This window comes from Oncorhynchus mykiss, chromosome 2 (genome assembly GCF_057628025.1).
Source record: "Oncorhynchus mykiss isolate SJ-2025 chromosome 2, ASM5762802v1, whole genome shotgun sequence".
In the NCBI taxonomy this organism is placed as follows: domain Eukaryota; kingdom Metazoa; phylum Chordata; class Actinopteri; order Salmoniformes; family Salmonidae; genus Oncorhynchus; species Oncorhynchus mykiss.
Genome location: NC_143023.1, coordinates 101,199,231 through 101,223,759, shown reverse-complemented (window position 1 = coordinate 101,223,759; position 24,529 = coordinate 101,199,231). Strand labels below are relative to the sequence as shown.

At 41.0% G+C, this 24,529-nt stretch overlaps 1 protein-coding gene across 1 annotated transcript in view; it reads right to left on the bottom strand.

Moving 5' to 3' along the window:
- LOC110501031 (uncharacterized) overlaps positions 1–24,529 on the bottom strand; it is a 50,695-nt gene that overhangs the window by 3,465 nt on the left and 22,701 nt on the right. The window contains exons 22-41 of the mRNA XM_090214300.1: positions 24,308–24,459; positions 24,072–24,210; positions 23,807–23,914; positions 20,201–20,380; positions 19,823–20,062; positions 16,368–16,524; positions 16,081–16,209; positions 15,687–15,837; positions 15,085–15,128; positions 10,097–14,908; positions 9,730–9,992; positions 9,334–9,505; positions 8,750–8,994; positions 8,036–8,219; positions 7,199–7,400; positions 6,683–6,861; positions 6,342–6,411; positions 3,142–3,284; positions 3,018–3,049; positions 2,418–2,586 (exon numbers count right to left, since the gene is read on the bottom strand). Coding sequence (XP_090070426.1) covers positions 2,418–2,586; positions 3,018–3,049; positions 3,142–3,284; positions 6,342–6,411; positions 6,683–6,861; positions 7,199–7,400; positions 8,036–8,219; positions 8,750–8,994; positions 9,334–9,505; positions 9,730–9,992; positions 10,097–14,908; positions 15,085–15,128; positions 15,687–15,837; positions 16,081–16,209; positions 16,368–16,524; positions 19,823–20,062; positions 20,201–20,380; positions 23,807–23,914; positions 24,072–24,210; positions 24,308–24,459 — 7,771 coding nt within the window. The remainder of the gene's footprint in view (positions 1–2,417; positions 2,587–3,017; positions 3,050–3,141; positions 3,285–6,341; positions 6,412–6,682; positions 6,862–7,198; positions 7,401–8,035; positions 8,220–8,749; positions 8,995–9,333; positions 9,506–9,729; positions 9,993–10,096; positions 14,909–15,084; positions 15,129–15,686; positions 15,838–16,080; positions 16,210–16,367; positions 16,525–19,822; positions 20,063–20,200; positions 20,381–23,806; positions 23,915–24,071; positions 24,211–24,307; positions 24,460–24,529) is intronic.

Genomic DNA, 24,529 nt, shown 5'->3' with positions numbered 1-24,529 from the left:
TGCACCATGTTACCATCATGACACCTGCACCATGTTACCATCATGACACCTGCACCATGTTACCATCATGACACCTGCACCATGTTACCATCATGACACCTGCACCATGTTACCACCATGACACCTGCACCATGTTACCATCATGACACCTGCACCATGTTACCATCATGACACCTGCACCATGTTACCATCATGAAACCTGCACCATGTTACCATCATGACACCTGCACCATGTTACCATCATGACACCTGCTACATGTTACCATCATGACACCTGCACCATGTTACCATCATGACACCTGCACCATGTTACCATCATGACACCTGCACCATGTTGCCATCATGACACCTGCACCATGTTACCATCATGACACCTGCACCATGTTACCATCATGACACCTGCACCATGTTACCATCATGACACCTGCACCATGTTGCCATCATGACACCTGCACCATGTTACCATCATGAAACCTGCACCATGTTACCATCATGAAACCTGCACCATGTTACCATCATGACACCTGCACCATGTTACCATCATGAAACCTGCACCATGTTACCATCATGAAACCTGCACCATGTTACCATCATGACACCTGCACCATGTTGCCATCATGACACCTGCACCATGTTACCATCATGAAACCTGCACCATGTTACCATCATGACACCTGCTCCATGTTACCATCATGAAACCTGCACCATGTTACCATCATGACACCTGCACCCTGTTACCATCATGACACCTGCTACATGTTCATGATAATATTTACATTCATCCTGGGCTTAATAATTACCTCCAGGTTGAAGTTAAAGTCTAAGTACATGATATGTTTGAGTGAGCGCTGTGCCTTTCCACATTCTTGGAATAGAAATATGAAGTCACTGTTTTATCACTTTACACAGTTTTTAAATTATGGTGCATGATGGTCCAATGACATGGTCCACTGACAGGGTCCACTGACAGGGTCCAATGACAGGGTCGAATAACATGGTCCAATGACAGGGTCCAATAACAGGGTCCAATGACAGGGTCCAATGACAGGGTCCAATGACAGGGTCGAATAACATGGTCCAATGACAGGGTCCAATAACAGGGTCCAATGACAGGGTCCAATGACAGGGTCCAATGACATGGTCCAATAACAGGGTCCAATGACAGGGTCAGTATAAAGGCTTCACAAACACTACAGAAATGTGTTACAAATCATCTATAACCGTGTGGCATAACTGTATGACATAACCCACTGTGTCAAATTAGACAAACCTGTGCTTTACAAATGGTGGCATAAACACTGCTTAATAAATGTCTTGTGAATAATTAACCTATATTTATTGTAATTTTTTCTGATTTTATAGTAGTTAAGTGTTGAGTTAGATTGCATATTGTTGTCACGCCCTGGTCTTAGTATTTTGTGTTTTCTTTATTATTTTGGTCAGGCCAGGGTGTGATATGGGTTAATTATGTGGTGTGTTTTGTCTTGTTTTTTTTTGTAGGTATTGGGATTGTGGTATAGTGGGGTGATCTAGAAAAGTCTATGGTTGCCTGAAGTGGTTCTCAATCAGAGGCAGGTGTTTATCGTTGTCTCTGATTGGGAACCATATTTAGGCAGCCATATTCTTTGAGTGTTTTGTGGGTGATTGTTCCTGTCTTTGTGTTTGTTGTCATCAGATAGGCTGTTTAGGTTTTCACACGTTTATTGTTTTGTTAGTTTATTCATGTTTAGTTTTCTTTATTAAAAAACCATGAATAACAACCACGCTGCATTTTGGTCCGCCTCTCCTTCACCTAAAGAAAACCGTTACAATTGTAGCTATCTTAATTGTTATTTCAAATAATTAGCACATCCTTTCAACACTGTATATAGACACAATATGACATTTGAAATGTCTTTATTCTTTTGGAATTGAGTGTAATGTTTACTGTTAATTTGTATTGTTCATTTCACTTTTGTTTATTATCTACTTCACTTGCTTTGGCAATGTTAACATATGTTTCCCATGCCAATAAAACCTCAAATTTGATTGAATTGGTTTGACAAATGCATTTCCTAACACACCTGCTAAATGTCTTTGTTACTTTTAAGGTTGGAATCAACATGCAGAACCTCCAGCAGAAAGACAGGTAAGAAAACATTGGTCCACCAGCTCAGGGACAAGCTACACTATTCACAGTCCGATGATTATGTCACAGAGTTATGGCACATTTATGAACCCTTTATAAAGCACGTTATAGATGCTTTGTAACACATTTATGTAGTGCTTATGAAGGCTTTATGAAGTAGCTAGAATGAAGAGCTGTTTGGTGCTAACATTCCACTCCTTGTCATATGCCAAACATTTAGCACAAACAGACTTGTACCCAGGTTACCTGGTAGCACGTTAAGGTGCCTCTCTATCTTGTCTCTACTCACCACATGTATTTATCTGACAGCAGTCCACCGTCTCGTTGACCAACACCTCACCGTACTTCTTACAAGTAACAATTTCTTGGGCCGGACATTTCACTGGTTCACACTGGACACTCAGTGTGTCAGCATTACACGTGCACTTCTGGCAGTTACTGTACCAAGTCTCACCAAACTGTGTTGGGACAAAACAAACACTGTTAACAGAGACTTCAAATTTGTTAAGACGAGGACTGGCCACCCCTCAGAACCTGGTTCCTCTCTTGGTTTATTCCTAGGTTTCTGCCTTCTAGGGAGTTTTTCCTAGCCACTGTCTTTCTGCCTCTGCATTGCTTGCTCTTTGAGGTTGTAGGTTGGGTATGTGTAAAGGCTTTGTTGCTGCTGCTGATGAAAAAAGGGCTTTATCAAATACATTTGATTGATTGATAATAACAATAGGGCACCAGCCTCTTCAGGGCTGGACAACTTACAAGCCCCAATGAAACTAGTAAACGGATTAAAATAATGGGGGTTCTATACAGAACCTTTTTGTGGGCCATAATGTGAAGTGATCTGTTGAACCATTTCTTCTGACAGATTCATTGTGGTTCACATCCACATTATTACCTGTTTGGGTTTTCCATCAGGTCCTGTGCATCCTTGAAGGGAAAATAAGATCTTAGGTCATACATGCTGGTACTTTGAGACACAATTAAACAATGTATTCCTTAATAAACTGACACATCCTTACCACAGTCACGAACACAGGTGTCAGAGAATGTGTTGAACAAGATGGTACCCTCAGGGCAGAAACAGCCCTCCATGAATGAGTCACATACAAAGTCACGGGTCATTTGTGCTCCTTGACATGAATGCACATATTTGTCATTGTATCTAAGACAAGAAAAATCAATTTATTACAGACTAGCAACCTTGGAATAGAATGGAAACCTTTAAGAATGCATGTCCATTAGGAAGTGGTATAAAATAATGAGATGGGAATAGATGCGATGGGAATGAGATGAGATGGGAATGATATGGGAATGAGATGAGATGAGAATGAGATGAGATGAGATGAGATGGGAATGAGATGAGATGGGAATGAGATGAGATGGGAATGAGAATTAGATGAGAATGAGATGGGAATGAGATGAGATGAGATGAGATGAGATAGGAATGAGATGAGATGGGAATGAGATGAGATGGGAATGAGATGGGAATGAGATGAGATGAGATGAGATGGGAATGAGATGAGATGGGAATGAGATGAGATGGGAATGAGAATTAGATGAGAATGAGATGGGAATGAGATGAGATGAGATGAGATGGGAATGAGATGGGAATGAGATGAGATGGGAATGAGATGAGATGGGAATGAGAATGAGATGGGAATGAGATGAGATGAGATGAGATGGGAATGAGATGGGAATGAGATGAGATGAGAATGAGATGGGAATGAGAATGAGATGAGGATGAGAATTAGATGGGAATGAGATGAGATGAGAATGAGATGGGAATGAGATGAGATGAGATGAGATGGGAATGAGAATGAGATGAGGATGATAATTAGATGGGAATGAGATGAGATGAGAATGAGATGAGAATGAGATGGGAATGAGATGAGATGGGAATTAGATGAGAATGAGATGAGATGGGAATGAGAATGAGATGGGAATGAGAATTAGATGGGAATGAGATGAGATGAGAATGAAATGAGATGGGAATGAGATGAGATGAGAATAAGATGAAAATGAGATGGAAATGTGATGGGAATGAAATTAGATGGGAATGAGTTGAGATGAGAATAAGATGAAAATGAAAATGAGATTGAAATGAGATGAGAATGAGATGGGAATGAGATGAGATGGGAATGATATGGGAATGAGATGAGATGAGAATGAGATGAGATGAGATGAGATGGGAATGAGATGAGATGGGAATGAGATGAGATGGGAATGAGAATTAGATGAGAATGAGATGGGAATGAGATGAGATGAGATGAGATGAGATAGGAATGAGATGAGATGGGAATGAGATGAGATGGGAATGAGATGGGAATGAGATGAGATGAGATGAGATGGGAATGAGATGAGATGGGAATGAGATGAGATGGGAATGAGAATTAGATGAGAATGAGATGGGAATGAGATGAGATGAGATGAGATGGGAATGAGATGGGAATGAGATGAGATGGGAATGAGATGAGATGGGAATGAGAATGAGATGGGAATGAGATGAGATGAGATGAGATGGGAATGAGATGGGAATGAGATGAGATGAGAATGAGATGGGAATGAGAATGAGATGAGGATGAGAATTAGATGGGAATGAGATGAGATGAGAATGAGATGGGAATGAGATGAGATGAGATGAGATGGGAATGAGAATGAGATGAGGATGATAATTAGATGGGAATGAGATGAGATGAGAATGAGATGAGAATGAGATGGGAATGAGATGAGATGGGAATTAGATGAGAATGAGATGAGATGGGAATGAGAATGAGATGGGAATGAGAATTAGATGGGAATGAGATGAGATGAGAATGAAATGAGATGGGAATGAGATGAGATGAGAATAAGATGAAAATGAGATGGAAATGTGATGGGAATGAAATTAGATGGGAATGAGTTGAGATGAGAATAAGATGAAAATGAAAATGAGATTGAAATGAGATGAGAATGAGATGGGAATGAGATGAGAATGAGATGAGATGGGAATGAGATGAGAATGAGATGAGATGGGAATTAGATGAGATGAGATGGGAATGAGATGGGAATGAGAATGAGATGAGATGAGATGAGATGGGAATGAGAATGAGATGGGATGGGAATGAGATGAGAAGAGAATGAGATGAGATGGGAATGAGATGAGAAGAGAATGAGATGAGATGGGAATGAGATGAGATGGGAATGAGATGAGATGGGAATGAGATGGGAATGAGAATGAGATGGGAATGAGAATGAGATGAGATGAGATGGGAATGAGAATGAGAATGAGATGAGATGAGATGAGATGAGATGAGATGAGATGAGATGAGAATGAGATGGGATGGGAATGAGATGAGAAGAGAATGAGATGAGATGGGAATGAGATGAGATGGGAATAAGATGAGAATGAGATGAGATGGGAATGAGTTGAGATGAGATGGGAATTAGATGAGAAGGAAATGAGATGAGATGGGAATGAGATGAGAATGGGAATGAGAATGTAATGAGTATCAGATGAGATGGGAATTAGATGAGATGGGAATGAGAAGAGATGGGAATGAGATGGGAATGAGATGAGATGGGAATGAGATGAGAATGAGATGAGATGGGAATGAGATGAGAATGAGAATGAGATGTGAATGAGATGAGAATGAGACTGGAATGAAATGTGATGGCAATGAGAATGTAATGAGAATCAGATGAGATGGGAATGAGATGGGAATGAGATGAGATGTGAATGAGATGAGAATGAGATGAGATGAGATTGAAATGAGTTGAGAGTGAGATGGGAATGAGATGAGATGAGAACGAGATGAGAATTAGATGAGAATGAAATGGGAATGAGATAAGATGGGAATGAGTTTAGTTGGGAATGAGATGAAATGAGATGGGAATGAGATGAGATGGGAATGAGATGAGATGAGATGGGAATGAGATGAGAATGAGATGAGATGGAAATTAGATTAGATGGGAATGAGATGAAAACGAGATGGGAATGAGATGAGAATGAAATGGGAATGAGATAAGATGAGATGGGAATGAGATGAGATGGGAATGCGATGAGATGAGATGGGGATGAGATGAGATGGGGATGAGATGGGAATTAGATGAGATGGGAATGAGAAGGAAATGAGATGAGATGGGAATGAGATGAGAATGGGAATGAGAATGTAATGAGTATCAGATTAGATGGGAATGAGATGAGAATGAGAATGAGATGAGATGGAAATGAGATGGATACCTTGAATTGCATGTTGGCTGGATAGTTGAGCCACATGCCTTATACACTTTGGTCTTAGGGCATGTCAGATCTATATTATGGTCAAGATGGAATGAAAGACAAAACAGTATGTACACAATTTGTAAATGCAGGTTGTCAAAATACAAATAATTAATGTAAATCATAAAGTTATTAGAATTATTTAAAACCGTGTTAACATCTATCCTGCATCCGAAATTGGATCCTATTCCTTACATAGATCACTACTTATGGCCGGAGCCTGGTCAAAAGCATTGCACTATGTAGAGAATAGGATCCCATTGGGGACACAGGTCTTATTGGATATGAAAGTCCTGCCCTACCACATGTTCCATTAGTTGATTTCCTCCAGTCGATACAGACTCCAGCTGCTGCACAACTCACGGCGTAGGCTTCCAGGCTGGAGCAGCCGATTGAGATATTTGGCATGTGGCAGACATCAAACTTACAGGCCTCGAAGAAGGGTTGTTGTGGGATAACGTCATGGCATTGCTTAAAGACCCTTCCAAAATAAAGAACCCATTTAAGTTATTATATCGGCCTAACCCAAAAGGGGCATTTAATATGTCACAACAGATTTCTTACAAATATTGATTACTCTATGCCTTACACGCTAAATTATTTGTGAAGCATCTATGAAGTTCCTATGAATATGACATATTTTATACGGCATAAACAGTCTAAGATAATTTTGGTTCTAAGTTATGGAACAACAACCCATGCCTTTACCGGAGAGTTTACAGACTTGTATGTATACAGTGTCACAGCAACCTCAATCAATTCCCTTGTCTTTGTAATATAGCTGTCTCTTTGTGTTATTACAAGGTTACACGTCTTACGGGCTAAGTATGATGTCACAGATTGATGTCTTTCCTGGCGGGCAGGTTGGAGGCTTAGGGGTAGGTGGGGTAGGGGGTTGCCATTCACAGTAGGGTTTTTTAACATCAGGAATCTTCCATTCATGAGCCATCAGAGGACATGATGGGTCAATCTGTCCATTCGGTAATCTGCAATCGTTTTTCCTGTTATTGTCACAGGTACCTTTATAAAGGTACAATAAATATGGGAATGAGAAAAAACACAAGTTATTTTATGTCAGAAACAGCTGCTCATAACTTTAAGCCTACCTACAGTATCTTTTAATTGGTAAAGCTATCATTGTAACTGTACAGTGAACTTTAATGCCATGGAAATGCAAAAACACGCAACAAAATAACATTAAATCATTGCAACAAATGTTCAGTTTACTCACAGAGTAAACAAGCTGTTCATCTGATTCATACTTGAAGTGTTTTTGGTCTACATAATGGATGCATCCCAAATGGGACCCTATTCCCCCTGGTTAAAAGGAGTGCACTACAATGGGACCCTATTCCCCCTGGTTAAAAGGAGTGCACTACAATGGGACCCTATTCCCCCTGGTTAAAAGGAGTGCACTACAATGGGACCCTATTCCCCCTGGTTATAAGGGGTGCACTACATTGGGATCCTATTCCCCCTGGTTAAAAGGAGTGCACTACAATGGGACCCTATTCCCCCTGGTTAAAAGGAATGCACTACAATGGGACCCTATTCCCCCTGGTTAAAAGGAGTGCACTACAATGGGATCCTATTCCCCCTCCCACTACAATGGGAACAGTGTTCCATTTGGGATGCAGTAAAGCCTACATACTTACCACACTGCCCCTCTGTGTTGTTGTAGAATAGGGAGTTTGGCAGGGTTACACTGAACATAAGGGATTTAAACATCACTGTTGCTTTAATGGCAGGGATCTTCAACAGTAACTCCACCCCAGTGCTGGTGATCATGAGGTCTTCATTAGAAAAGGTTGGGAAGATCTGATTTCCATTGATGTAAACCTTGTGAATGATAAGGAAAAACATTACATTACGAATGAGAATAGAGAACAGAATAACATTACAATAATGTAGATAAGATATGAACATCTTCCAGAAGTAAATGAAGTCACAAGGAGAGTTGGTAGTCTGTTAATAATTTGTCAATATAATGAAATTCTTTGAAATGTCATGGGAATGTTTCAGATACCTTGATGATGGTTTTGAGTTAATGTGATGGCATCATCAAAGTGGTTAACCAATATGTAATGTTGCTAAATAACTATTTGTAACTACTGTAGTGTAGTAGTGCAAATTACATTTGTTGTAGTCGGCAAGATCAGATATCCCTATTAATCAATACCCCCACGTTACAAAAAAATAAATAATAAATTTCAAAATATGAAGCTAGATTATTTTAAGTCTTAAAGTGGTATGAGAATGTCTATATCAAAGAATGTCTGTTTCAAATAGTGTCTATCTCAAATCATTTCTATCTCAAAGTGCACTTTTATAAAGTGTATAAATGTGAACAATAGCACAGTTATAATTACCATATTTGTTGTCACGTTTAATCTCTTCGGAGTAAGAACGATTTTGTAGGACTTGTAATTGACAATCAGAGACTGAGGGCAGGTCGCATGTCCAGACGGATCGCAGTTATAGTTGTCGATGATGACACTGAAGTTCTGTAGAGGAACTATTTCTTTAATCAAAACGTAGGTGCAGTTTTCCTGGAAACTGTAATATTGGCCATCAAATGTGACGTAATGAGGGTCTCCCCATCCGTAGCATATACCTGAGAGATAGAACAGAAGAAGGTAACAAATAGATAGATCACTCATCAATACAAGAGTTTAAAGTCCTACTCCAATATTCCCCCCCACTTCTAAAGCCAAAGTTGCGCCACTGGATCAGACCTCCTTGAAGTTTGCAGCTTTGTAAAAAAAAACAAATATTGTATTTCTTTACCCTTTAGTATGCGTACTTTACTGTATTTATACTTGGGATATCACTTTCAACAGGAAAAGTTAAAAAATCAATGACGGACGTCTTTAAAACAAGTAAATTGGGGGTAATGCGTATTTGTAGAAGGTGAGAAGAGATGATAATTAAAAACATTACGTTTTGAACTTACATTCACATTCGTATTGATAGCAGCAACCTGATTCATCGTAGACTTTCACTGGTGGGTATCCATTTTCACACACAGGCTTTTCTACAGACTTACAGTCCACAGGCGTGGTGGTAATTACACCCCTGTGGCAAGTCTGAGTAGTGCAGTTGTCTGTCTTCCAAGTCTCACCATCCTAAAGTTGAAAATGTATGTTTTAGTCCTGAAAGTAAACACACTACGTACTACACAACACTGTAAACTACACAACACTATGAACTACACAACATTATGAACTACACAACACTATGAGCTACACAACACTATTAACTACACAACACTGCGAACTACACAACTCTGTAAACTACACAACACTACGAACTAAGAAACACAATTATTCTGTTTACTTTATTTCATTACCTTTCTTGGTGGGAAGACATATTCACAGCCCGTGTAAGGTGTAGTCGAGGACAATCTAGATGTTGCAGTATGTGAAGCTTCTGTTGTTGTTGAGACATTGCTGACTGTAGTTGAGACAGTGCTGACTGTAGCTGAGACAGTGCTGACTGTAGCTGGGGTCGTAGAGGGACATGGTCTGGCTTGTTTCTCAACAACACAACTTGAGTTACAGTAGGAGGTGAAACACCAGCCTGCCCCATCAGTCTCATTATATATCAAGGAACCTAAACATAAACATAATATCAGTAATGAATAGATATTAAATGAAGTGTAGGAATGCAATATTTAGTCAGCATGTATCATTTCAATGAAGGAAGCTTTCACTTACCAGCAGGGAAATGTAGATTTTTATATGTGCAAAAACATAATGTGGTAGGATTTGTGGTTGGGATAGTTGTAGAGGGTGTTGGGCTAGTGATATGGGTTGTTTTGGGGGTATTGGTAGGGGTTGTTGTTGGGGTAGTGGTATGGGTTGTTGTTGGAGTGGTGGTAGGTATTGTTGTTGGGGTAGTGGTATGGGTTGTTGTTGGGGTGGTGGTAGGGGTTGTTGTTGGGGTAGTGGTATGGGTTGTTGTTGGAGTGGTGGTAGGTGTTGTTGTTGGGGTAGTGGTATGGGTTGTTGTTGGGGTGGTGGTAGGGGTTGTTGTTGGGGTAGTGATAGGGGTTGTGGTTGGGTTTGATGTCATAGTTTTTTCTGTCTGTATGGTCAAAGTTGTATTTTGCACTTGAGGTGCGGTTGACTGAAATGTATTTGTTGGATTTGTGATAACAATGAAGCCTGTTGTTGTGGTAGATGCTGAAGTAGTTGCAGTAGTTGTTGGGGTAGTGGAAGGTTTTGATGTTGGGGTAGTGGTAGGAGTTGTCGTTGGGGTTGTGGTAGGTTTAGTTGTTGTAGTAGTTGTTGTGGTAGTGGAAGGTTTTGATGTTGAAGTAGTTGTAGTAGTGGTTGGGGTAGTGGTAGGTTTTGATGTTGGGGTAGTGGTAGGAGTTGTTGTTGGGGTAGTGGTAGGTTTAGTTGTTGAAGTAGTTGTAGTAGATGTTGGGGTAGTGGTAGGTTTTGATGTTGGGGTCATTGTAGTAGTTGTTGTTGGGGTAGTGGAAGGTTTTGATGTTGGGGTACTGGTAGGAGTTGTTGTTGGGATAGTGCTAGATGTAATGGTTGAAGTAGTTGTAGTACTTGCTGGGGTAGTGGTAGGTCTTGATGTTGAAGAATATATAGTAGTTGTTGGGGTAGTGGTAGGTTTTGATGTTGGGGTCGTTGTAGTAGTTGTTGTTGGGATAGTGGTAGATGTAATTGTTGAAGTAGTTGTAGTACTTGTTGGGGTAGTGGTAGGTCTTGATGTTGAAGAATATATAGTAGTTGTTGGGGTAGTGGAAGGTTTTGATGTTGAAGTAGTTGTAGTACTGGTTGGGGTAGTGGTAGGTTTTGATGTTGGGGTCGTTGTAGTAGTTGTGGTTGGGGTAGTGGTAGGTTTTGATGTTGAAGTAGTTGTAGTAGTGGTTGGGGTAGTGGTAGGTTTAGTTGTTGTGGTAGTGGAAGGTTTTGATGTTGAAGTAGTTGTAGTAGTGGTTGGGGTAGTGGTAGGAGATGTTGGGGTTGTGGAAGGTTTAGTTGTTGAAGTGGTTGTAGTAGCTGTTGGGGTAGTGGTAGGTTTAGTTGTTGAAGTAGTTGCAGTTGATGTTGGGTTAGTAGTAGGTTTTGTTGTTGGGGTAGTTGTATCAGTTGTTGGGGTAGTGGTAGGTTTTGATGTTGAAGTAGTTGTAGTAGTTGTTGGTGTAGTGGTAGGTTTAGTTAATGAAGTAGTTGTAGTAGTTGTTGAAGTAGTTGTAGGGGTGGTGGTAGGTTTTGTTGTTGCGGTAGTGGTAGGAGATGTTGGAGTAGTGGTAGGTTTAATTGTTGAAGTAGTTGTAGCTGGTGTTGGGGTAGTGGTAGTAGATGTTGTTGGGGTAGTGGTAGGATATTTTGTTGGGGTAGTGTTAGGTTTAGTTGTAGGGGTAGTTGTAGTAGGTGTTGTTGGGGTAGTGGTAGGTTTAGATGTTGAAGTAGATGTAGTTGCTATTGGGGTAATTGTAGGTTTTGATGTTGGGGTCGTTGTAGTAGTTGTTGTTGGGGTAGTGGAAGGTTTAGTTGTGGAACTAGCTGTGGTAGTTGTTGTTGAAGTAGTTGCAGTAGTTGTTGGGGTAGTAGAAGGTTTTGATGTTGGGGTAGTGGTAGGAGTTGTTGTTGGGGTTGTGGTCGGTTTAGTTGTTGGGGTAGTTGCAGTAGTTGTTGTTGGGGTAGTGGTAGGTTTAGTTGTTGAAGTAGTTGCAGTCGTTGTTGGGTTAATAGTAGGTTGTGTTTTTGGGGTAGTTGTATTAGTTGTTGTTGTAGTGGTAGGTTTTGATGTTGAAGTAGTTGTAGTAGATGTTGTTGGGGTAGTGGTAGGCTTTGATGTTGGGGTAGTGGTAGGAGCTGTTGTTGGGGTAGTGGTAGGAGTTGTTGTTGGGGTAGTGGTAGGTTTAGATGTTAAAGTAGTTGTAGTAGATGTTGGGGTAGTGGTAGGAGTTGTCGTTGGGGTTGTGGTAGGTTTAGTTGTTGTAGTAGTTGTAGTAGATGTTGGGGTAGTGGAAGGTTTTGATGTTGGGGTAGTGGTAGGAGTTGTTGTTGGGGTACTGGTAGGAGATTTTGTTGAAGTAGTTGTAGTAGTTGTTGGTGTAGTGGTAGGTTTAGTTAATGAAGTAGTTGTAGTAGTTGTTGTTGAAGTAGTTGTAGGGGTGGTGGTAGGTTTTGTTGTTGGGGTAGTGGTAGGAGTTGTTGTTGGGGAAGTGGTAGGTTTAGTTGTTGAAGTGGTTGGGGTACTGGTAGGTTTTGATGTTGGGGTAGTTGAAGTAGATGTTGGGGTACTGGTAGGTTTTGATGTTGGGGTAGTTGTAGTAGATGTTGGGGTACTGGTAGGTTTTGATGTTGGGGTAGTTGTAGTAGATGTTGGGGTACTGGTAGGTTTTGATGTTGGGGTAGTTGAAGTGGTTGGGGTACTGGTAGGTTTTGATGTTGGGGTAGTTGAAGTAGATGTTGGGGTACTGGTAGGTTTTGATGTTGGGGTAGTTGTAGTAGATGTTGGGGTACTGGTAGGTTTTGATGTTGGGGTAGTTGAAGTGGTTGGGGTACTGGTAGGTTTTGATGTTGGGGTAGTTGTAGTAGATGTTGGGGTACTGGTAGGTTTTGATGTTGGGGTAGTTGTAGTAGATGTTGGGGTACTGGTAGGTTTTGATGTTGGGGTAGTTGAAGTGGTTGGGGTACTGGTAGGTTTTGATGTTGGGGTAGTTGTAGTAGATGTTGGGGTACTGGTAGGTTTTGATGTTGGGGTAGTTGTAGTAGATGTTGGGGTACTGGTAGGTTTTGATGTTGGGGTAGTTGTAGTAGATGTTGGGGTACTGGTAGGTTTTGATGTTGGGGTAGTTGTAGTAGATGTTGGTGTAGTAGTTGTAGTAGTTGTTGGGGTAGTGGTAGGTTTTGATGTTGGGGTAGTGGTAGGAGTTGTTGCGGAAGTAGCTGAAGTAGTTGCAGGGGTAGTGGTTGGTTGTGTTGTTGTGGTAGTAGATGTTGGGGTAGTGGTAGGAGTTGTGGTTGGGGTAGTGGTAGGTTTAGTTGTTGAAGTAGTTGCAGTAGTTGTTGGGGTAGTGGTAGGTGTTGTTGTTGTGGTAGTGGTAGGTTTAGTTGTTGAAGTAGTTGTGGTAGTTGTTGGGGTAGTGGAAGGTTTTGTTGTTGGGGTAGTTGTGGTAGATGTTGGGGTAGTTGTGGTAGTTGTTGGGATAGTGGTTGGTTTTGATGTTGGGGTAGTGGTAGTAGATGTTGGGGTACTGGTAGGTTTAGTTGTTGAAGTAGTTGAAGTAGATGTTGTGGTAGTAGCTGTTGTTGGGATAGTGGTAGGTTTAGTTGTTGATGAAGAGGTAGTTGTTGGTGGGGTAGTGTCAGGTTTAGTAGCTGAAGTAGTTGCAGGGGTAGTGGTTGGTTTAGTTGTTGATGTAGTTGTAGTAGTTGTTGGGGTAGTGGTAGGAGTTGTGGTAGGTTTAGTTGTTGAAGTAGTTGCAGTAGTTGTTGGGGTAGTGTTAGGAATTGTTGTTGGGGTAGTGGTAGGTTTAGTTGTTGATGTAGTTTTAGTAGTTGTTGGGGTAGTGGAAGGTTTAGTTGTTGATGTAGTTGTAGTAGTTGTTGGGGTAGTAGAAGGTTTTGTTGTTGGGGTAGTTGTGGTAGTTGTTGGCGTAGTTGGGGTAGTTGTTGGGGTAGTTGTTGGTTTTGATGTTGGGGTAGTGGTAGCAGTTGTTGTTGTAATGGTTGTTGTGGGCCTGACTGAGGTGGTAGTTGTCCCATTGCTACAAACATCAACAACATCAACACAACATCTGACTCTGATCTCGTAGTTGTAGCATATTGGTATCTTGCCTTGATCCTTGTTGTGGCATATCAGTCCAACTGAGGGATTGCATTCAACATTTTGACCTAGTTCGTCCAAAGGAACAAGGAAGTCTTTGGCTCTGCATTCTACTTCCTTAGGTTGGCTACAAGTATCATTTCTATATTTCTTTATATTTTCTATGGTTTCATAATCTCCTCCTGTTTTTTCAGTAGGATAGTGATTGTCAATCCAGTCTGACCATTCACAGACAATCTTGGTCAAGCAGAGTGGAGTAGTAGTGGGTGAAGTGGTTGTTGGTGAAATAGGGGTTGTTGTGAGGGCAGTGGTAGGGGTTGTGGTTGGGGTAGAGGTAGGGGTTGTTGTTGGGGTAATGGTAGGGGTTGTTGTTGGGGTAGGGGTTGTTGTTGGGGTAGTGGTAGAAGTTGTTGTTGGGGTAGAGGTAGGGGTTGTTGTTGGGGTAGTGGTAGAAGTTGTTGTTGGGGTAGTGGTAGAAGTTGTTGTTGGGGTAGTGGTAGGAGTTGAGAAAACAAATACTGTTGTGGTCGGTGCTTGAGTGGATATCTGTGTTGTTGTAACACTTGGTGTAGTTGTTGGAGTTGGGGTGCTGGGACAGGGGTTCATAATCCGGACAATAGTTCCGTTCTCTTTGCAGGTGGCAGTAATACAGGTCCCATCACCGTCAGATGTGTGATATATGGTCGCTCCATAAGGGTATGTTCTGCCGTCGTATAAACAATAGCAAGCTGCAATAGGATTATCACAAGGAACATAAGTTATTATCATGTAATCATCTTGTCATGTTACCTTCTTGGTAATAATGTAGGCTAATGTTTCAGTTATTATCATGTAATCATCTTGTCATGTTACCTTCTTGGTAATAATGTAGGCTAATGTTTCAGTTTGTAGTGGTTTTCCTTACCTTGGACATCATAGCTGCATCTGACCTCAGTCGATGAGCAACGACTTGAAAAAGAAAGAAGGAGGTTACAGTACCTTTCAAAGTCGAATAAAATATTAAGAGCTATTTGTTATGAAGTACAAAACAATGTTATATGTTATATTCACAATAAGGTATTAACAGGTCAAATCACAATGAGGTATTAACAGGTCAAATCACAATAAGGTATTAACAGGTCAAATCACAATAAGGTATTAACAGGTCAAATCACAATGAGGTATTAACAGGTCAAATCACAATAAGGTATTAACAGGTCAAATCCCAATAAGGTATTAACAGGTCAAATCCCAATGAGGTATTAACAGGTCAAATCACAATGAGGTATTAACAGGTCAAATCACAATAAGGTATTAACAGGTCAAATCACAATAAGGATCAGTTCAAATCACAATCTTTGAAAATCAAAATCAATTGAATGGTAGGAAAACCTCTTTGTAGGTGGACTATTGACATTGCCTTATCTGACCAGAAATACAGGCTACCTTAAGGCTTATACCAACCGTATTAAACCCTATGTAATGTAAATACAGTATCTATGTATTTATCAAAATGTTGATACATACCATGTCTGACAGTTCTCCTTAGAAGGTATAACCTCTCCATCATTGTAATGAGTTCCATCTCCATCGTAGCAACCACAGTCCTTCTTAGTGACACACTTCATGGTACTTTCTTCCAAATAAGGCTGGGCCGAAGAACATTTTGGATAGCAACCTTTAAGATAAAAACAGTCAATTTAATCCAGGACACCTGCACAGATTAGATCATCCTCATGGTATCTAGTTTTAACACCAAAGCTGTAATGGATATGATATTTCAATATTTGTATTTAGTTTTCAGTATAGATGAACAAGGGAGGGGGAGGCATTACATATGTTATACTGTACATTTGTTTAACAACTTGGAATGTAAATTGTAAATCAAACGGCCAAGCTGTTATGAAGGGCTCTTAGTTACCTTCCAGTGCAGGGATCTGACTGGAGCATGTTCCTGAGGGATTCTTGCAGGTCTTCATACAGGGGTATCCACACGGATTATAATGCCACTCACACTCACCAATAGGGTTGTAGAAATCACAGAACAGAGCTGGTGAAATGAAAACATGTCACATTTTAACTGAACCAGGGTCCTAAAAGAGGATTGAACAGTTACACATTCAAATCATAAATTGGTATTCTGTCCCGATAGCTAAACAATCCCACCTATCCATCAGTCAATTGTCCCACTCAAAGCAAATGACTCACGGCAGATATCTGGTGTTCTCCACTTGATACAAGCCCCTGCCTCGTTACAGGCCTGGGCGTAGGCTGCTACAGCTGTACAGAAACACTCGCAGTCTCCCCCAGTGTCACAGGCACACGAGTCCCTCACACAGGCATCATGGAATGGCGTGGGGTCCACCTTTTAGGAAGATGCATTAAGCCATCATTTGTTTATTCAATGCATTGCTCAGCTTGTTGAAGAGACTACAGATGAATTATTGACGATGATTATTATTGGGTTGGATGGTAGACTTTTAGTTTTTTGTTATCTTTTTATTCCTACTTTCGTTGGTGGATGTTTTTGGTGTCATTCACATGATTATTGACAAACCAATTTTATTAAAAAGATTGCCATGTACCATCATTCAACTCTGCTTGTCATTGTGTACCTTATACGAAACCTGTTAGCCTAAGACTTGTGCTACAAAATTATCGGTTCTTATAAATTCCACCATAAGTTTTACCCTGAGGCTGTGAAGTAAATGAACTATTGTTGAAGCCTTAACCTTATTGACCCTGAGGCTGTGAGGTAAATTAACTCTTGTTGAAGCCTTAACCTTATTGACCCTGGGTCTGTGAGTTACTGTGTATTAACTCTTGTTGAAGTTTTAACCTTATTGACCCTGAGGCTGTGAGTTACTGTGTATTAACTCTTGTTGAAGACTTAACCTTATTGACTCTGAGTCTGTGAGTTACTGTGTATTAACTCTTGTTGAAGCATTAACCATATTATTGTACTTATGCAGTGCCACTTTGGCTGCGTTTACACAGGCAGTCCAATTCAGATCATTCACCAATTATTTGCATATCTGACACCAATTGATATTGCCCTTAATGTATAAACAGCAACAACAAAAAAATGGAATCTGATCTTTTGAGCTCTGATTTATACCACTTCCATACGTGGATCTCAATCCTGATTCAAACCCAATTCTCCATGTGATCTCTGTTTGGATGCTCAGATCTGATGTTTTTGCTCTAAAGTGTTTTTTTTTGCACATGACCTGCCATTACCATGACAACCACCCAAAAATGTAAAGGACAGGAAATGAGCATTGCATCTGTGTGCTACTTCAGAACCTACATCAGTGTTAATGCGCCAATCTGATATGGGCTACAGTAAAACTACAGTCAGGGCCATAAATATTTGGACATTGACTAAGTTATTATTATTTTAGCATATTGGAGTTGAGATTAAAAAGTGCAGACTTCAGCATTATTTTGAGGGTATTTACCTCCAAATCGGGTGAACAGTGTAGGAATCACAGCACTTTTTATGTGGTCCCTCCCTTTTTAAAGGACCAAAAGTAATTGGACAATTGGCTGCTCAGCTGTTCCATGGCCAGGTGTGTCTTATTCCCTCATTAGTTAATTTGCAAGTAAGCAGATAAAATGCCTAGAGTTTATTCAAGTGTGGCATTTACACTTGAAGTCCACTGCCAGTGAAGCAAGCCATCATTAGGCTGAAAAATGAAAACAAACCCATCAGAGAGACAGCAAAAACAGTAGGCGTGGCCAAATCAAATATTTGGTACTTTCTTAAAAGTGAGTGAGCTCAGGGACACCAAAAGGCCCGGAAGACCACGGAAAACAACTGTGGTGGATGACGGAAGAATTCCCTGGTGAAAAACAACCCCTTTACAACAGCTGGTCAAGAACACCCTCCAGGACGTAGGATTATCTGTGCCAAAGTCAACAATCAAGAGAAGACTCAACCAGAGTAAATACAGAGTAAAAAAGGAAGACCAGATTAAAGTTTGCCAAACAACATCTAAAAAAGCCTGTAAAGTTCTGTAACAACATCCTATGGACAGATGAGACAAGGTTCAACTTGTACCAGAATGATGGGAAGAGAAGAGTATGGAGAAGGGAAGGAACTGCTCACCATCAGAGCATACCACCTCATCTGTGAAGCAAGGTGGAGGTAGTGTTATGGGGTGGGCATGTATGGCTGCCAATGGAACTAGTTCCCTTGTATTTATTGATGATGCGATTGCTGACAAAAGCAGCAGGATGAATTCTGAGGTGTTTAGGGCCATATTATATGCTCAGATTCAGCCAAATGCTATTAAACACATTGGACAGCCCTTTACATTGCAGATGGACAATGACCCGAAGCACACTGTGAAAGCAACCCAATACTTTTTTAAGGCAAAGAAGTGGAATGTTCTGCAATGGCCTTTAAGGCCTAGATTCAATCCTCGTTAAAGAGCGATTTGAGCCAACAAATGCAGTGTTTACCTTGAATGTGGTCTTCATGAATTCAGAAATATTGCCTTTAAAAGGTGCATAGCCGAAATGGGGTCTAGAATCTAGCCTTTTAGAGTTGATCCCCCACATCTCAGGTCCATATTTATATTACAGATGAACTTTTATACGACCTGTACTGCAGTAACGTGCAGAGAGGTCAGTGGCTGGGTAACAACGGGTTATTAACAAAGCCAGATTTACTCACAAATAAACCTTGATGAAGGTCAAGTTCCCCATACAGCAGATAGCTCCAACAACCAGAGTGATTGAGGCTATTAATACTTAAAGAGTACATTGATGCACCTGTGCGTTGATCTAAGTAACATCACCAAAAAATCCCCCCTCACAATCTGTCAATTTAAGCCAGAGATATCAGGTTTTTTTTACTGCTTCTTTAAGAAAGCTCAGGAAGTATGGAGGTAGCTTTGTGCCAACAAAAATAAGGGATTAAGTACGTGTCCAAAAAAAGTAAAACATCTCCTAGATATACAACAGACACTTCAAAATCCTATTCCTTATGATTTATTTTTGACTGTCTGTTTTGCCATTTATGAATGTGTTGTTATGGGCTATAGCAGTAACGGCCAAATTGAATATCTTATCAAATATCTTTGGGGAGGGGGTTATATTTTTGAAACCTAAAGGGGTCCTAAAATTGCAAATGAAAATAGCTAAATGATCAATGGCACTGTATGACCATCTGAAAACCATTCCATATGTAACTCCCTCAACGGCTTTTGACCGAAATGGACAATTTTCACCAAATGTAATTACCAACATAGCCAAGATACACAAGTCATAGCCTTTTTACAGACAGCTTGTTTGAACCTGCCGACTGCATGTATCTGCTGTACTGTCTATTGAATGTATAGGTTTTTCAAATGACTGTATCTATTTATTTTATTTGACCTTTATTTAACTAGGCAAGTCAGTTAAGAACAAATTATTATTTTCAATGACAGCCTAGGAACAGTGGGTTAACTGCCTGTTCAGGGGCAGAACGACAGATTTGTACCTTGTCAGCTCGGGGATTTGAACTTGCAACCTTCCGGTTACTGGTCCAACGCTCTAACCACTAGGCTACCTTTTATCTTTATCAGCTGCACTACGTCGACTTCCTAACAACTTTGGTTGGCATGGCAATAAAGTATTGATCTATATTGAATAGTATCTGCTGTGTACTGTACCTGTGAGTGGCAGGCTGAGAAAACGTTACTGGTGATGATGCTGCAGCGTTTCAGAGACCAGGACTGCCTATATGATCTTAAAGTGCATGGGTTTTTTATGACATCAGCGTTGGGGCAACTGGGTGACACTTTCCAGCTGTTCCCAAACTCCAGAGCTTCAACAACCACTTCCTGGTTTCTGGATGTGAAGTCGTTCTTTCCATTACCGTCGTAGTTACCACACAGACCACACACTTGGCCCTGGAAGGAAATTCAACATTTAGAAATAATAACTTGAAGTAGATAATCAAACATCACATTGTTTTGTAAGCCAATGCAATTGCTAAACAAAGATACAGTGCAATCACTGGTTCAAAATGTCCTATTCTAGTCACTCACCTGGAAGGTAGAGCTGAGTTTGATGAACAGGCTATTCTTCTTGTCCCACATGAGGATCAGGCCATTTTCAGCCTCAACAACAACATAGAGACCGATAGAGTGGACCTGGTATGGCACGTCAACCCCGTTCTCTTGTTTGATCACTTTTACAGATTCATCTGCTAGTATGATCTCATTGCTCTGAAAGACAGAAACAGAAAGTGTTCATTGCTAATGTAATACTAGTAGACAGGTTTACACTGTGGTGGTGCTGGATTTAACACTATCCAGGGTAACACTGTGGTGGTGCTGGCTTTTACACCATCCAGGGTTACACTGGGGTGGTGCTGAGTTTTACACTATCCAGTATGTACACTAAAAGTGGCAGTGGTAAAGCCTCTCTTGAAAAAGCCAAACCTTGACCCAGAAAATGTAAAAAACTATTGGCCTATATCGAATCATCCATTCCTCTCAAAAATTTTAGAAAAGGCTGTTGCGCAGCAACTCACTGCCTTCCTGAAGACAAACAATGTATACGAAATGCTTCAGTCTGGCTTTAGACCCCATCATAGCACTGAGACTGTACTTGTGAAGGTGGTAAATGACCTTTTAATTGCATCAGACCGAGGCTCTGCATCTGTCCTCGTGCTCCTAGACCTTAGTGCTGCTTTTGATGCCATCGATCACCACCTTCTTTTGGAGAGATTGGAAACCCAAATTGGTCTACACGGACAAGTTCTGGACTGGTTTAGATCTTATCTGTTCGAAAGATATCAGTTTGTCTCTGTGAATGGTTTGTCCTCTGACAAATCAACTGTAAATTTCGGTGTTCCTCAAGGTTCCATTTTAGGACCACTATTGTTTTCACTATATATTTTACCTCTTGGGGATGTCATTCGAAAACACAATGTTAACTTTCACTGCTATGCGGATGAAACACAGCTGTACATTTCAATGAAACATAGTGAAGCCCCAAAATTGCCCTCGCTAGAAGCCTGTGTTTCAGACATAAGGAAGTGGATGGCTGCAAACTTTCTACTTTTAAACTCGGACAAAACAGAGATGCTTGTTCTAGGTCCCGAGAAACAAAGAGATCTTCTGTTGAATCTGACAATCAATCTTAATGGTTGTACAGTCGTCTCAAATAAAACTGTGAAGGACCTCTGCGTTACTCTGGACACTGATCTCTCTTTTGAAGAACATATCAAGACTGTTTCAAGGACAGCTTTTTTCCATCTACGTAACAATGCAAAAATCAGAAACTTTCTGTCCAAAAATGATGCAGAAAAATTAATCCATGCTTTTGTCACTTCTAGGTTAAACTACTGCAATGCTCTACTTTCCGGCTAACCGGATAAAGCACTAAATAAACTTCAGTTAGTGCTAAATACGGCTGCTAGAATCCTGACTAGAACCAAAACATTTGATCATATTACTCCAGTGCTAGCCTCCCTACACTGGCTTCCTGTCAAGGCAAGGGCTGATTTCGAGGTTTTATTGCTAACCTAAAAAGCATTACATGGGCTTGCTCGTACCTATCTCTCTGATTTGGTCCTGCCGTACATACCTACACGTACGCTACGGTCACAAGACGCAGGCCTCCTAATTGTCCCTAGAATTTCTAAGCAAACAGCTGGAGGCAGGGCTTTCTCCTATAGAGCTCCATTTTTATGGAATGGTCTGCCTACCCATGTGAGAGACTCAAATTTGGTCTCAACCTTTAAGTCTTTACTGAAGACTCATCTCTTCAGTGGGTCATATGATTGAGTGTAGTCTGGCCCAGGAGTGTGAAGGTGAACGGAAAGGCTCTGGAGCAACGAACCACCCTTGCTGTCTCTGCCTGGCCGGTTCCCCTCTTTCCACTGGGATTCTCTGCCTCTAACCCTATTACAGGGGCTGAGTCACTGGCTTACTAGGGCTCTTTCATACCGTCCCTAGGAGGGGTGCGTCACTTGAGTGGTTTAAGTCACTGATGTGATCTTCCTGTATGGGTTGGCGCCCTCACTTGGGTTGTGCCGTGGCAGAGATCTTTGTGGGCTATACTCGGCCTTGTCTCAGGATGGTAAGTTGGTGGTTGAAGATATCCCTCTAGTGGTGTGGGGTCTGTGCTTTGGCAAAGTGGGTGGGGTTATATCCTTCCTGTTTGGCCCTGTCCGGGGGTGTCATCGGATGAGGCCACAGTGTCTCCTGACCCCTCCTGTCTCAGCCTCTAGTATTTATGCTGCATTAGTTTATGTGTTGGGGGGCTAGGGTCAGTTTGTTATATCTGGAGTACTTCTCCTGTCCTATCCGGTGTCCTGTGTGAATTTAAGTATGCACTCTCTAATTCTCTTTCTCTCTTTCTTTCTTTCTTTCTTTCTCTCTCTTGGAGGACCTGAGCCCTAGGACCATGCCTCAGGACTACCTGACATGATGACTCCTTGCTGTCCCCAGTCCACCTGGCTGTGCTGCTGCTCCAGTTTCAACTGTTCTGCCTGTGATTATTATTATTTGACCATGCTGGTCATTTATGAACATTTGAACATCTTGGCCATGTTCTGTTATAATCTCCACCCGGCACAGCCAGAAGAGGACAGGCCACCCCACATATCCTGGTTCCTCTCTAGGTTCCTTCCTAGGTTTTGGCCTTTCTAGGGAGTTTTTCCAAGCCGCCGTGCTTCTACATCTGCATTGCTTGCTGTTTGGGGTTTTAGGCTGGGTTTCTGTATAGCACTTTGAGATATCAAATGATGTACGAAGGGCTATATAAATACATTTGATTTAATTTGATATACTGTACATGTCAATTTGAAATTCTACTGTACAAATACATAGCTAACCCTAACCCAAATATATAGCTAACCCTAACCCTAACCCAAATATATAGCTAACCCTAACCCAAATACATAGCTAACCCTAACCCTAACCCTAATACATAGCTAACCCTAACCCAAATACAAGGGGGGGGGGGGGGGGTTCCTGCTATCAATTCTGCTCATAGAGAATTCTAAGCAGGCATTCCATCAGACAGCCCTGTCAATCTAGCTACAGTGGTTGCTCCACTAAAAATTTTGTGATTATGCTGCGGGATTTAGAGGTAATTTGTGGTTTAGTACAGTACCCTGCGCCACCACTTCATTGCTCCAGACCACCACAAGGGGGAGTTAGAGCACTGATTATGATTTTGGTTCCAACTGTGTCTCTAACTGACAATGAATGGGTGACATAAACCTAAATAGAAACTGATAATTGTGCACGACTTCAGTATTACTTACTAAAACTGTTGTTACACAGGTTTTTATTATTTCATTTTGTTAGGATTGTTTTGGTATTACTGTAGTACTGTAGGCTACTCTCGACCAGTCACGTTGTACAGCGCCTGAGTGGCACAATGGTCTAAGACACTGCTTAGCAAGCTGTGTTGCTACAGATGCTGGTACAATACTCCTACCAGCCTCGACTGGGAGATCCATGAGAAGACTGTGGGTTTTGTAGCTAAATTCATGGGGGGGACGAGATAAGCACAATCCAGAGTTCAGCATGCAATTCCGCTCACTGCCACCGGCGTCGACATTGTGCCAAATGTCCAGACTTGTCTATTGTACCTTTAATGCATGTATGAAGCCGTCTATGAACAGTAGTCCCTACCCCCAAGAAGAGCTTGATGGCCTTGGAACAGGTGGTGCCGGTGGATCCACAGGGAATGTTCTCTGTGATCACTCTAAAGGTACCGTTTGGATTGTTGCTGCAGTAGTCCTGCAGGATGTTTTCAAATTCACAATCAGAAAACATCTTAGTTATTATTATTATTACCTCATCTTAATCATAATTAGAAAATATGTGCATCATACATAAAGTAGGGGTTTTAATAAAATACAAATAAAATCATAAATGCAAATGATTATTGCCCTACCTGAGTAAGAATGTATTCACAGTCTCCATTGAAAGTGAACCTTTCCTTATCAAAAGTGATGAAATGCCCATCTCCATATATGGCACACATCCCATCACACTGCTTATTGGTACACTGCCATTTTCTGCCTTCGCAAGTGCTACAATGATGCAAACATAATCACATAGGAAGATTTTAGAGGGAAGCATTTGACATATCCAAAGAAGAAGAAGAAGAGGGATAGAAGTTGATTTTACCAGGTATTGCAGTCTACTTTGAGCACATGTCCAGGTTGGTAATAGACTCCATTGTGAGAACAGGGACATAGATCTTCCTTGATGCATCCTCCGTTTCCATCAGACAGCAGGCCATCAGGACATACACAGCCTGACACACACTCTGCACTGATCTATAACACAATGAATCAGGGAAGGACTGACATGAATTTAAGTTGGACTTTTTGTGCCTGAATGTCCCTC